At 40.5% G+C, this 14,899-nt stretch overlaps 1 protein-coding gene across 1 annotated transcript in view; it reads right to left on the bottom strand.

The window, feature by feature from the left end:
* Positions 1-5,572: 5,572 nt before the first annotated feature.
* tfap2d (transcription factor AP-2 delta (activating enhancer binding protein 2 delta)) overlaps positions 5,573-14,899 on the bottom strand; it is a 239,008-nt gene continuing 229,681 nt past the window's right edge. The window contains exon 10 of the mRNA XM_055636379.1: positions 5,573-14,247. Within this exon, the coding sequence (XP_055492354.1) occupies positions 14,028-14,247 (220 nt within the window). The 3' untranslated portion in view covers positions 5,573-14,027. The remainder of the gene's footprint in view (positions 14,248-14,899) is intronic.

Genomic DNA, 14,899 nt, shown 5'->3' with positions numbered 1-14,899 from the left:
TTCTTTAATAGATTTTCCAAAAGTCTAGGAACTTTATGATAATTTGACGTGGCGGAGCATTAACACCTCTTTGGAAGCGACCAACACGATGCGCCGTATCTATCTTTGGTTTTTCTGGCAGTTTAAAAACATCTTTAAGTAAATTAGTAATAAAATCACACATTTGAGAGCCATGCTCTGTCCCCTCTTTAACTCCTATTATTCTCAAATTCTGCCTCCTTGACCTGGCTTCCAAGTCTTGACATTTCTCATTCAGTTTATTCGTCAGCTCCCAATTCGTGTTGTGTTGTTTTTCCAAACCTGTTATTTTGTGGCTCATCTGCTCCATTTCTCACAATTATTTTTCTTCGTTATTCGCCAAGGAGAAGGATATTGAATTATGTGAGGTAAGGGAAACTAGTAGAGTAGCGATGGATACTATGAGGTTCAAAGTAAAAGAAGTACTGACACTTTTGAAAAATATAAAAGTGGATAAGTCTCCAGGTCCTGACAGGATATTCCCTAGGACATTGAGGGAAGTTAGTGTAGAAATAGCCGGGGCTATGACAGAAATGTTTCAAATGTCATTAGAAATGGGAATAGTCCCCGAGGATTGGCGTACTGCGCATGTTGTTCCATTGTTTAAAAAGGGTTCTAAGAGTAAACCTAGCAATTATAGACCTGTTAGTTTGACTTCAGTGGTGGGCAAATTAATGGAAAAGATACTTAGAGATAATATATATAAGCATCTGGATAAACAGGGTCTGATTAGGAACAGTCAACATGGATTTGTGCCTGGAAGGTCATGTTTGACTAATCTTCTTGAATTTTTTGAAGAGGTTACTAGGGAAATTGATGAGGGTAAAGCAGTGGATGTTGTCTATATGGACTTTAGTAAGGCCTTTGACAAGGTTCCTCATGGAAGGTTGGTTAAGAAGGTCCAACTGTTGGGTATAAATGCAGGAATAGCAAGATGGATTCAACAGTGGCTGAATGGGAGAAGCCAGAGGGTAATGGTGGATGGCTGTTTATAGGGTTGGAGGCAGGTGACTAGTGGGGTGCCTCAGGGATCTGTGTTGGGTCCTTTGTTGTTTGTCATGTACATCAATGATCTGGATGAAGGGGTGATAAATTGGATTAGTAAGTATGCAGATGATACCAAGATAGGGGGTGTTGTGGATAATGAAGAGGATTTCCAAAGTCTACAGAGTGATTTAGGCCATTTGGAAAAATGGGCTGAAAGATGGCAGATGGAGTTTAATGCTGATAAATGTGAGGTGCTACACCTTGGCAGGACAAATCAAAATAGGACGTACATGGTAAATGGTAGGGAATTGAAGAATACAGTTGAACAGAGGGATCTGGGAATAACCGTGCATAGTTCCTTGAAGGTGGAATCTCATATAGATAGGGTGGTAAAGAAAGCTTTTGGTATGCTAGCCTTTATAAATCAGAGCATCGAGTATAGCAGCTGGGATGTAATGATAAAATTGTACAAGGCATTGGTGAGACCAAATCTGGAGTATGGTGTACAATTTTGGTCGCCCAATTATAGGAAGGATGTCAACAAAATAGAGAGAGTACAGAGGAAATTTACTAGAATGTTGCCTGGGATTCAACAACTAAGTTACAGAGACAGGTTGAATAAGTTAGGTCTTTATTCTCTGGAGCGCAGAAGGTTAAGGGGGGATTTGATGGAGGTCTTTAAAATGACGAGATGGATAGACAGAGTTAAACCATATAACCATATAACAATTACAGCACGGAAACAGGCCATCTCGGCCCTACAACTCTGTCTATCCCTCTCATCATTTTAAAGACTTCTATCAGGTCCCCCCTTAACCTTCTGCGCTGCAGAGAATAAAGACCTAACTTATTCAACCTATCTCTGTAACTTGTTGAAACCCAGGCAACATTCTAGTAAAGTTGATGTGGACAAGCGTTTCCCTTTGAGAATAGGGAAGATTCAAATAAGAGGACATGACTTCAGAATTAAGGGAAAGGCGTTTAGGGGTAATATGAGGGGGAACTTCTTTACTCAGAGAGTGGTAGCGGTGTGAAATGAGCTTCCAGTGGAAGTGGTGGAGGCAGGTTCATTGGTATCATTTAAAAATAAATTGGATAAGCATATGGATGAGAAGGGAATGGAGGGTTATGGTATGAGTGCAGGCAGGTGGGACTAAGGGAAAAAAAGTTGTTCGGCACGGACTTGTAGGGCCGAGATGGCCTGTTTCCGTGCTGTAATTGTTATATGGTTATATGGTTATTTCACCCTCCATCTCTTCCATCAATTTTTCCGCCTCTGTAAATTGTTTATTATTATAATCTCCATGCATTCTTTCCAATTCCTTAGCAGTCCTTGACTCCAAGTCTTTAAACTGCTGGTTCAGGGATACGTAAAGCTTCTTTATTTCTCCGCAGCTATTGTCAATTTTCTTAGAAAGATTATCCTCCATAGTGGAGAAGTTGTTCTGAATTGTAGAATTCATTTTGGAAAATTGCTTCTGAAGATCTTTAGTAATGTCTATAGTAATATTAGCTCTTACCGTTTCTTCCCAGCTTTTCATTTATTTCTCCCTTTCCTTTAATTCCTTTGTTTCAGTTCTCGCAGCCATTTCGCTTATTGGTTGTTGAGACTCCAGCTCCTCTTCCAAACTTTCAAAAGTGGATTCAGGAATGGTTTCAAGCTCATCCAGAGCTTTTTCTTGCTGGAGACTGATTGCAGTCTTCTTGGGTCCTCTCTGACCTCTTCTCTTTTTCATCCGATTTTTACCAGTAAAATCGTTTTAAATCACGAATCCAACGGCACCGTTTGATGGCGTCAGTACACACGACGTTCAGCAATCCCGGTAAGAGTTTTTAAATCGATCCTGGCATAGGAACCGACTTTAAACACGATTTGTCTGGAGGAGAGCTCAGTGCAGCTGACTTCACTGCTTCATAGCAGCCACCGGAATGACAAACAACATTCATTACGATCAATTACACAGACTTTGCATTTTCACTAATAGTGCTCGCTGCAATAAAGCCAATCGTGTCAATCATAAAGAACTATAGCTGTCTGTTCTTCAGTCTCCGGGGCCAGTCAATATTGTTTTAATTCATGGCAAGGCAGCTCCCCTCCACTATAAACCCACTGACTCCCATGGCTATCTGGACTACACTTCTTCCTACCCTGCTTCCTGTAAGGACTCCATCCCCTACTCCCAATTCCTCCTCCTACGCCGCATCTGCTCCCAAGATGAGGCGTACCACACCAGGGCATCTGAAATGTCCTCATTCTTCAGGGAACGGGGGTTCCCCTCCTCCACCATAGATGAAGTTCACACCAGGAGCTCTTCCATACCCCGCAACACTGCTCTCTCTACCCATCCCCGCACTCGCATCAAGGGCAGAGTCCCCCTAGTCCTCACCTTTCACCCCACCAGCCATCACGTACAACAAATAATCCTCCGTCATTTTCGCCACCTCTAACGTGACCCCACCACTCGCCACATCTTCGCATCTCCCCCCATGTCTGCCTTCCGCAAAGACAGCTACCTCCGCAACTCCCTTGTCGATTCTTCCCTTCCCTCCCGTACCACCCCCTCCCCGGGCACTTTCCGTTGCAACTGCAAGAAATGCAACACCTGTCCATTTACCTCCCCCGTCAACTCCATTCAAGGATCCAAGAAGTCGTTCCAGGTGCAACAGAGGTTCACCTGTTTCTCCTCCTACCTCATCTACTGCATCCGCTGCTCTAGATGTCAGCTGATCTACATTGGTGAGACCAAGCGGAGGTTGGGCGATCGTTTCGCCGAACACCTCCGCTCGGTCCGCAAGAACCTACCTAACCTCCCGGTGGCTCAGCACTTCAACTCCCCTTCCCACTCCGAATCCAACCTCTCTGTCCTAGGTCTCCTCCATGGCCAGAGCGAGCAACACCGGAAATTGGAGGAACAGCACCTCATATTCCGCTTGGGGCGTCTGCAGCCTGCGGGCATGAACATTGAATTCTCCCAATTTTGTTAACCCTTGCTGCCTCCTCCCCTTCCTCAGCCCTCAGGCTGTCTTCTCCCATTCCCATCCCTCAGGTTCCTCCTCCTCCTTTTTCCTTCCTTCTCCCCGCCACCCCCTATCAGTCTGAAGAAGGATTTCGGCCCGAAACGTTGCCTATTTCCTTCGCTCCATAGATGCTGCTGCACCCGCTGAGTTTCTCCAGCTTTTTTGTGTACCTTCCCCTTTTTTATAGTAAGTTTATGTTCAGGGGCTGAATATACTAATCCCACATGATTTTTATGCTTTGCCCATAGTTCGTAGCATACGTAGACCTGAGCAATAGTAGGCAGCTGTTGCTTTGCATAGTGTCCCATTCCTTTCTGACCCATGTGATCTTTCCTTTTGTGTCATTGGCAACTTTAAAATATGAATTGTCTGTTTGTCCTTCAGCCATTTATCAGTTCCTATTTCTTTCGCTGTTACTGGAGGTCGAGTAGTTAAGATTAAGTGGTGTCTCAGAGGTGTCTCTCATTTCAAATCGATCCCTTTGGGTTTATTCCTAAACCTGGGACCCCAAAGAACAAATAAGGGGTAAATGTTAATTGTACAAGTTTATTCAATCAAGGGGAGAATTGTTCCTGGTATCAGGGATTAGGGAGACTTGTTCCTGGTATCCTGCTGTTAGTGACTGGTGTCTTTCTTAATTTTTCCTATACTTTCTTTCCCTTTAACTCCATTGCTGTAGTTACAATTTGTCTTCCCTCTCCCACTATTTAGTTTAAACCCACACGTGTAGCAGTGGTAAACCTGCCTGGCAGAATGCTGGTCCCCCGCCTGTTAAGGTGCAACCCATACCTTTTTTATAATTCACCCTAACCCCAAAACAGATCCCAGTGGTCTAAGAATCTAAATCCATGCCGCCTTCACCAGCTCCTCAGCCACACATTCAGATCCCCTATCTCTCTGTTCTTGCCCCCACCAGCACGAGGAACTGGAAGCAAACCGGAGATAATCACCTTGGAGGTCCTGCTTTTCAGCCTTCTTCTGATCTCTCTAATATCACACTGCAGAATCTCTTTCCTCTTCTTCAGAATGTTATTTGTGCGACATGCACTACCACTCCTGGCTGCTCACCTTCATCTGTATTACATTCCATCAACCATTCCTCTGCCCACCTGGCCAATCGATTCAGATCCTACTGCAATCTTTCACAAACAGATTGTAGGTTAATTGGCTTTGGTAAAATTGGAAAATTGTCCCTGGCTTGTAGGATAGTGCTGTCGTTATGTCTCGGTGGGTTAAAGGGCCTGTTTCCGTGCGACATCTCTGGACTAAACTAAACTAAACTAAATGAGCATTTTGAAATGGAACCTGCCAACGAATAGAGCAGTTGACGCAATGACATTGATGCCTCAATGCATCAAAACTAAAGAGTCTGCAGATGCTGGAATCAGGAGCAAAAAATAAACTCCAAGGAACTCAACGGGTCAGGCAGCTTCTGTGGAGGCAAGTGGTCAAGAATGGTCAAGTGGTCAGGACTATCTCTTTGTCTCCGCATATTCTGCCTGACCTGTTGAGCTCTTCCAACATTTTTTCATTTTTTAATTTTCCGATATTGTGTGTTTGTGGGTAACTCCACCTGTGGGAGTGTATTTCAGAAATATTCATGGGCATGATGCACTACGTTCCATCCAAAAATTATCGAACAGTTCATGATTGAATTTCCAGTGCATACTTCTCATGGGAATGGCTGCTACTGGATGTGTGAGGAAGAACCATGCATGTGAAGGAGTTCTTATTTTAATTCATGCCAAAGAAAAGAGGAGCACTGAAATCACAAATTCCAATCAATTTCATTAACATTTTATTTTGCTTTCAATGAGTGTGTTTCTTCATTATACAATAAAATGTAAGCAGGGATATACTTTTTGAAAATGCTTATAATTTAATGAAATCTGGAGGAAACTGAAATGTTCCCTGGTGACGTTTCAGGTTGAGACCCTTCTTCAGACTAAGAGTCAGGGGAATGGGAAGCAACATATATAGATGGTGATGTAGAGAAATATAGAACATATGAATGAAAGATATGCAAATAAGTAACAATGCCGCAGAGGTTGGAATGTGGAGCAAAAAATAAACTGCTGGAGGAACTCAGGAGGTCAGGTAGCTCTGTGGAGCCAAAGGGTCGAGAAAATGTATCAGGGCCTCCACAGTTTCTGCCTGACTCGCTGAGCACTTGCAGCAGTTTTTTTAATTTTCTGATATTGTGCGATTGTGTGAAACTCCACCTGTGGAAGTGTGTTTCAGAAATATTCATGTAAAGTATATATGTCTGTGCTTGTATTCTCAGTTTCAAAAACACCTGCGGTTTCCAAAGAAATTATAAACTTCGCTTCTTGAAAATCTTGCTTATGTGTAGACTATCCCCTGAATAAAATCCCATTTCAATGTTCTCTGAACACTACAATTTACAACACTTGGAAGAAATAATCAGTTCTAAATTGTCTGAAACAGGAATAATGAAAAAATGGCCAAGTTTATAAAAATGGAAAAATGTTTTTGTTCCAACAATATCTGCAAATGTAACGATACATTAGATCAGTGTATTACCATTTCTCTGTAGGATTATGATGTTAGTAAATAGAATGAAATAATAGTAAAAGGGTTTCCTAGTATGGTGTGCTTCAATCCATCAGTTTTTCACAACAATGTATTCATGTTGAAGACCTCCTTCTACTATGTAGAAGACCTCCTTCGACTATGTTGAAGACCAGCTTCGACTCGCTACGACTAGCTACGACTAACCTCGGGGAAATTGGACACCGAATAGTGGAGAGTGAAGATGACCTCCTTCAACCTCCCTTCGATGAAGATTATCTATGACTACCTTTGACTACCTTTGACAGAACTCGATTACCTATGACTAACATGCCGACCTACCATGACCTACTACGACTAAACCTACGAGTAAAAAAAGTATCGATTTTTTCCATGGCTACCTTTTTTTACTTGTGGGCATTTTTTAACATATTGAAAAAAAAGGCCGCGACCTAGCTGAGGCCTTGAGTACGCAGAGACCACTCTCGAGCATGAAGAAGAGTTAGAAAGACCAGCTTCGACCTCGTGTCGACCATGCTGCGAGTATGGGTCGAGGGCAAAATCGCCAGAACTCGCGGATTAGGTTGCCCAAGTGGGACAGGCCCTTAATGCCTATTCAGAGCATCCAAGAGACTCAAGAGACACAAAATGCAAACCTGAGGAATCTATCACGGAAACCATAGCACATGCAAACACATTTTTCTTGGTGAAACACAATTATTTTCGTCCCAATTTTCTATCATTTGCTTATGTTGATTTCCCTGGGACATTTCAATGGTTGATGCTCTTGCACAAATCTCAGCGTAAGCTGGTATTGTTAAAAAAGTATAAGATTGAAATCTTGCTCTGAATAGAAAGATCGAATTAAATAACTTTTTACCTTCATGTTGGACAACATTTAGAACTTTTGTTTTTTATTTGTGAACAAGTGCACACATATATTAGATTACAAATACAACAGTTCATGTACAATACATATTATAGAATGCAACAGTAGAAAAAAAAAAAAACAGCCAGCACTGTGCAAGCTGCTACATTTCTTTAATTTACATTAAGAAAACCAAGCTTTCAGTCTGCCAAAAACCCTGATTACCACGGTGCATTAACCAAATCTCATAGGCAACTCATCAGACCACGCTATTTTAACCCTCCGTGTTATGGATGTTTAGCAATTCATAAAGAATGGCATTGCCATCTTGAAACCACATAAAATATTAAAATGTTATTCTAATTTTCTTACATCAGGTATGGGGATATGTTCTTTGTGCTCTTGGAATCTTTTATTTACAATTTTCCTTAAATCATCTCTACTTTTCGTTTGTCTCATTTCTCAATGCTTTTGTAAGGGACGGGCATGCAGACTAGGCTGTGGCTGGCTTTGTGAACATTACTAACTGAATTGCATGGTTGGGTAAATGAAGGTCAACATGGTGCCAGGGTCGAAAGATGGAGCATTCCTTCTCTGTTCTCAGAGCTGGTTGAGTGAATCAAAGGCCTTTTATATCATGGGTGGAGGATCAAAGTGTCAGATTATTCTCACATGTAAATTTACGGTCTTTAAATTCCCTCCCTGTCACACCTGGACTAGTGCTTAATGTTGTTTGCCTGTGAAACCTTCATGTTTTAATAATATAGCAAACACAAAAGTGAAAAAAGTGCAAGAATGAATGGTGGTTAGGAGGAAGGATATAAAATATGACATGAAGATAGACACAAAATGCTGGAGTATCTTAGCGGGTCAGGCTGCAACGCATGGAGAAAAGGAATATGCGATGTTTCAGGTCAGTCACCTCTTCAGATTCATATAAATATGACACAGTGGGCTGTGCTGGGCATTATTAAGCTGAGATGCTTGGCTGATAAGAGGGATAGTCATTCCAAGTTAATGAGGCTAACCACTTTTCATTTCAGTTTTAAACAGTTTTTTTAGTTGGAATATACAAATAATGAAGTGGTATAGGACTGGTGATATTCATAACTCATTTCCAGGAAGCAAAATCTTCTAAGGAAAACATTTCTTTAGGTAGTAGTCATAAATTCTGGCGAAAGTATTTATTTCTCAGAGTTGTACCCTATCAGGTCTTTCAGTCCGCTATTGTAATTGATAATACTTATTATTCAAGGCCTAAATCAGATTCGGCCATCCAGAGTTCCAAGCCTTTGAAATAAATCAAAATTAAATCAAATTAATTAAAACAAATATTGCTGAGTAGCCTAAATGGATTTAAAAAGAACAATATATTTTCCCCATTAAAGCTTACTCCTGACACAGCATGCAACAAAATGGTGTTTCAGCTAAGCACAAATAACATGGTTCATTATCATGGGAATTATAATATTGTCTTTCTATATGCAGTTGTGGATCAAAAAAGTGTGTGCTTAGAGATAAGAAGCATGATAAAATATGAACGTTCTGTCACCTGTTGTGACCTTCTTCCTAAGAACAAGGGTAGGAACCAAAGGCTACATTCTTTACGAAGATAGACGCAAAAAGCTGGAGTAACTCAGCGGGTCGGGCAGCATCTCTGGTGAAAAGGGATATTCTTTATTCTGTCTCTCCGACTCCGTCTCAACTTTGGTGTTCACCTTCACTAAAAATAAGTGAATAAGTCAACAGGAAAGTTCAGATTCCATTGAGGAAGCCTTGCCACTTACAGCGCATTTATGACACTGAATGTTTTCAGGTTACTTTTCTTGAATTTTTTTCCACCATCTCCCAAGGTTATTCTGTCTCAATCTGCCACAATGCCACCCAGCTCTAATAACCTTGAGGGTAAACAACATATTCAACGATAAGAAGCTTACTTAACTTTCAGCTGTATTCACAAAGAGAAAAAATCCATGGCCAGATGGCTGTATTACATTTCAATAGATTAGCTTTGGATAAATATCTATTTTCACATGACAAATCAGTGTTTGGAAAATAGCCCATAACTAATAATAGAGCTCACAGTATACTTAAAATATACTTAATTGAAGTGTTTGTTGTCCAAGTAATACATTTTGAGTTTGATTTAGTGAACCAATATCATTCATTGGTATAGCCTGTCCAAGGCAGATACATTTCCAAAACCCTTGATAGAGAGGTGAAACAGGAGTGATGATGAGATGGGATGGGGTAAAAGGAAAAAAATTGGAAGGAGAGAAATGCATGGATGTTTTGCCTCAAACTGCAGATTAATGATAATCATTTGTTGTTCAATCTCTTGTTTCATGATATCCATTGGCATAATTTTAGTTTAGTTTAGAGATACAACGTGAAAACAGGCCCTTCGGCCCACTGAGGCGGCGCCGACCAGCGGACATCCCGTACACTAGCACTATCCTATACACTAGGGACAATGTACAATATACAGAAGCTAATTAACCTACAAACATGTAAGTCTTTGTTTTGTGGGAGGAAACTGGAGCATTCAGAGGAAACCTGGGTCTCAGGCATTGTAAAGCAGCAACTCTACCACTCTCCCATTGTGCTGCTTATAATGGGTGAGTAAAATTTAGTGCAAAATATATTGAGTTTTAGAGAAAATATAGTTCATTACCGATGAAACCGATGGAAAAAACTTGAGACTTGACTTGAAAAATAATAGGCAAACACCCGACAAGTAGAAAGGTTAAAATACAGACAGAGGCAGGAAATGTTATAGTGCGAGAAGATTTGGAGTGAAACAGGAAACAAAATATTTGTATGATTTGTATGATTTCCTTCAACTTCAGCAGATTGTCATGGAGGAAGATAAAGGGCCTTTCCCACTGTACAAGGTAATTCCAGAGTTCTCCCCTGATTCGAGCTTGTGTAGGGGCTCGTACGAGTAAAAAGTAAAACATTTTTTCATCACGAGTATTTTTTTCCTCATGGACATTTTTCAGTGTTGAAAAACATCATGAGTTTACCGGATTTCCCAAGTACCTACTGTTACTCGTACGAGCCGCTATGTGACACCCACGAGCTCCTCTGTACCTGCTACGAACACTACACGAGCTCGAATCAGGGGAGAACTTGGGAGAACTCTTGAATTACCTCGTACAGTGGGACAGGCCCTTAAGAAATTGTGCAAAGGAACAAACTTTATACCATGGCATGAAAATGGCAGAATTAACTTCCAACTCATCACACAATATTTTCCCTAGCCATCACTAACTCCAATCATTCATCGATTGTTTCATTATGTCCCATGGACATCATCACAAAGTCAAGGGAAGTGATGGGGTGAAGAGTGCTTATTCTCAATATCCAACTTGAATATACTTGTTAATATGGACATAGCAACCTGTAATAATATGTTGTTACAGGGGGCGACACGGTGGCGCAGTGGTAGAGTTGCGGCCTTACAGCGCCAGAGACCCGAGCTCGATCATGACTATGGGTGCTGTCTGTAGTTTGTATGTTCTTCCCATGAACGCATGGGTTTTCCCTGGGTTCTCCAGTTTCAAAGTCGTACAAGTTTGTAAGTCAATCGACATCAGTAGAAAAAAAACTGTAAATTGTCTAGTATATAGGATAGTGCTAGCTTACGGGGATTGCTGGTCAGCGCAGACTCGGTGCGCATAAAGGTCTGTTTCCGTGCTGTATCTCTAAACTAAACTAAACTAAACTAAACTAAATTACATCATTAGGACCAAAATATAAATGAGAGTATTCAGGCTTTTATGGAAAGATGAACACCAGAGAGGTATTGTGGGACCAGAAAGAAAAACATGATTCTGCGGGTGTGCCTGCTATATTTAGAAAAAGGGGGAGTGAAACCATACAAAGTAAATCATGTTGAGGAAAGATGGTGCAGGATAACAGTCGAGGGCACAGTGGCACAGTTGTTACTGCTGCTTCCTGATAGCTCCAGAGCGCCAGGTTCAATCTTGACTTTGTGTGGTTTTTATTAGTACTCCCCGTGACTGCATGGGCTTCCCCTAGTGTTCTTCCTACATGCCAGAAATGTGCTGCTTGAAGGTTATTTATCTATTACAATTTGCCCCTAGTACAGATGAGTGGTTGGAAAATTGTGGGAGGGAACCTGATGGGTTTGAGCAGGGAAAATGGGATTATTGTAGACTTTGATTATTAGTGTAGATGTGGTAGGATGAACATGCTGTATATTCCATGATGTATAACTCGAACAGTGCAGCAATGTCATGAAGAAATGCAATGGAAAAATATTTTCATAAATGGGTCTAATAGATATGTGCCAAAACTAACCAGGAACAGGAAAACAGAATTATTTAAAGTTTGCTTGAAATCTGACACTAAATATTTGGGGAAAGGTCCTTTTTTTTAATGTACAGACAAACCCCAGATTACAAACACCCAACCTATAGCTGCCGCTACATATGAGTGAGCCTCCATAATAAAAAAAAAATCAAGTTCAAAAGTCTGAAGTACATACATCTATTCATTCCTTTGAGCAGCAAAACTAGTTCCTCTCTCTCTCCATTGAAAGTAACTGTTCATTCTTAACACTCTTGTGTGCCTCTGGTGACATTCATTGCAATGGAGGTATGGTATCACATAGAGTTATTCTTATGTATTTTCTGACATCGACAAAATCTATGCATGGACATCTGTAAAAATGGAACCCAGTTATTAATGGGGACAGCCTGTATTTATTTATTCACAGGATGAGAGCAAGGCAATCTATTGCCTTTCCTTAAATATTACTGAGCTTAATGGTAAACTAGGCCATATCAGAGAGCAGTTTTAGTCATAGAGTGATACAGTGTGGAAACAGGCCCTTTGGCCCAACTTGCCCACGCCGGCCACCATGTCCCAGCTACACTAGTCCCACCTGCCTGCGCCTGGTCCGTATCCCTCCAAACCTCTCCTATCCATGTACCTGTCCAACTTCTTCTTAAACGATGGGATAGTCCCAGCCTCAACTACCTCCTTTGGCAGCTTGTTCCATACATCACCCTTTGTGTGAAAAAGTTACTCCTCAGATTCCTATTAAATCTTTTCCCCTTCACCTTGAACCTATGTCCTCTGGTTCCCGATTCCCTTACTCTAGGCAAGATATTCTGTGCATCTACCCGATCTATTCCTCTCATGAAAAGTTAAAAGTCAATTGCATTGCTGCAGGCCTGGAATCACAAATAAGCCAGATAGAAAAAAAGATTTCAGATACACTTCCTGGTGGACAATAGTAAACTAATGGATTTAAAAGATTTTTGTTTTTGCCAATCCAGGTTCACCATTGCTAACATTAAAAACAAATAAACACTAAAGCTTCTCAGCTCCCTTGGTGGGATTCAAACCCTTGCCAGGCACTTTAAATAATAGGTTTATAAAAGGAATGCACATACTGGAATTCTGAAAGAAAATAACCTTGTTTAAAAAATGCACAGAGTCACCTGATCATTGATAAGATACACTTGTGAGCTCTATTGAAATGTTTAATGCAAAGTAGCAGCCTTCCTTTGCCTTGGATGCAGCTGGGCATTTTCCTTTCTTTTGGAATGTAATTATCTGTTTACAAAATATGCAAGTTAAATTGTTAATACTTTTTATGAATTAAAAAAAAATATTAAACAACATTTCCCTTAGAATCAGTCATATCTTTATGAAATAATCGGTAGCTTTAAGTCCCACTAAGTTCAAAATATGCTGAGATATCAACATCAACAGTGTTACTTTCACATATGTAACACTGTAAGGTGCAGAGTTACCTAATTTCATTTTAACAAAAAAAAATCCAGTATCAGGTGATTAAATTAAGTTCAAATTGAAGACTGAAGGAACTGCAGATGCTGGTTTACAACAAAAGAAAAAGACACAATGTGCTGGAGTAACTCAGTGGGTCCATTGGCATCTCTGGAGAACATGCTAGGTGATGTTTCAGGTCCGGATCCTTTTGCATGGAAGTTATATTGCCAGCTATGTTATACGATGATTTCTGTCATAATAATGTTTGACTGCTAAATTATGATATCATGCCAAGTGGTTCAGCTACTCGTTACAATAATTGAAGTCAGTAAATTAATTTAAAGCCTTTGTTTTACTGTCCAGTTATGCACACAAGTGGAAATGCGGTCAGTTCAAAAATCTGCAGGTATTTCAGCCTTTGATTATTGTTGGTCAGAACTTAAACAGACTGGACTCTGATTGGAGCTACGCCTGCAAAAGTGGAAGTTTCCTTGTTTCTGACAGGTGACTGGAGCCACCACCTTCTTAAGAATTTGGAGGTCAAATCATATAACATGATGTGAATGTCGAGCTGGTTTATGGCACATTGCGTAGATCATTAACTGAAAGAAGATACCGCACGTTTGTATCCAGTGGTTAAATTGTATTGTGCATCACTATAAACACTATATAAACAGCACAACTGTGCACAAAATATTTCAATATTGTAAAAATAGTGACTCCATCATTGAGCTTTTGTTTCCTTCCTTCTAGTCTTCCTACAAGAGATACCGACTTCATTTAAGTGGACTTCAGCAGCAGGAAAGCTCTGGCTGACTTCAAAGTTCATTCATTGAGTTCATTCTGTTTTCTCGATTTTCCCATCTTTTTGAGATGGATCCAAGCTCTTCCGCAGTGTTCCTTTTTCTGTGTTGCTATTGCCCTGGCCATTCTCTGGTGAAGCTCCGTTTTTAGTAACCGTGTGCTTATCCAGATAGTTGAGCATTTCACTCAGGACAGTTTGGAAGCTACTGAGGGCAGCACAGATAGCAGGGGTACCGAATCCATGTGTGATCAGGCTGTGTCAAGGGATTTAAAACAGGAGAGTCAACATCCAATTTGATCTTAAAGGGTGCAAAATCATCATTATAAATAAACTGTTTTTAAAAAGTGCATGATTATAAACCACGTTTTTGACAATGCCTCAATTATAGTCAGCAAGGATCTTAACCAAATAAATATAATATTTTTGGTTGACATTGTTTACCTTAGATAATGTTAGAATGAAGTAAATAATCACCAAGCTTTAACAATACATCAATATCACAAACCTTTGCCTGAGTACAGTTAGAAAGGGTCTTTGGTCAGATCACTACAAATATCATTAGAGCACTAAGCCATTAGCCATATTGTAAATAGACATAAAATGCTGGAGTAACTCAGCGGGACAGGCAGTATCTCTGGATGGAAGGAATGGGTGATGTTTCGGCTCAAGACCCTTCTTCAAACTGAGCTTCAGGGGCGAGGGAGTTACAGAGATGAAGTGTAAGAGATCAAAAAAGATGATGATAAAGGAAAATGTGGAATAGATATGCAGTTCCATCTGCATTTCCTTCCTACACATTAGCCATATTGTGTTGCATCTTATAAAAATAGACTACTATTAATCTGTTATGCCATAGGCTTCAAGGGAAGTGAATAACTTCTTACTGGAAGGTTTCCTTGCACATG

Source organism: Leucoraja erinacea, chromosome 5 (genome assembly GCF_028641065.1).
Source record: "Leucoraja erinacea ecotype New England chromosome 5, Leri_hhj_1, whole genome shotgun sequence".
NCBI lineage: Eukaryota > Metazoa > Chordata > Chondrichthyes > Rajiformes > Rajidae > Leucoraja > Leucoraja erinaceus.
The sequence above is the reverse complement of the archived record's forward strand: the minus strand, read 5'-3'. Positions and strand labels throughout refer to the sequence as shown.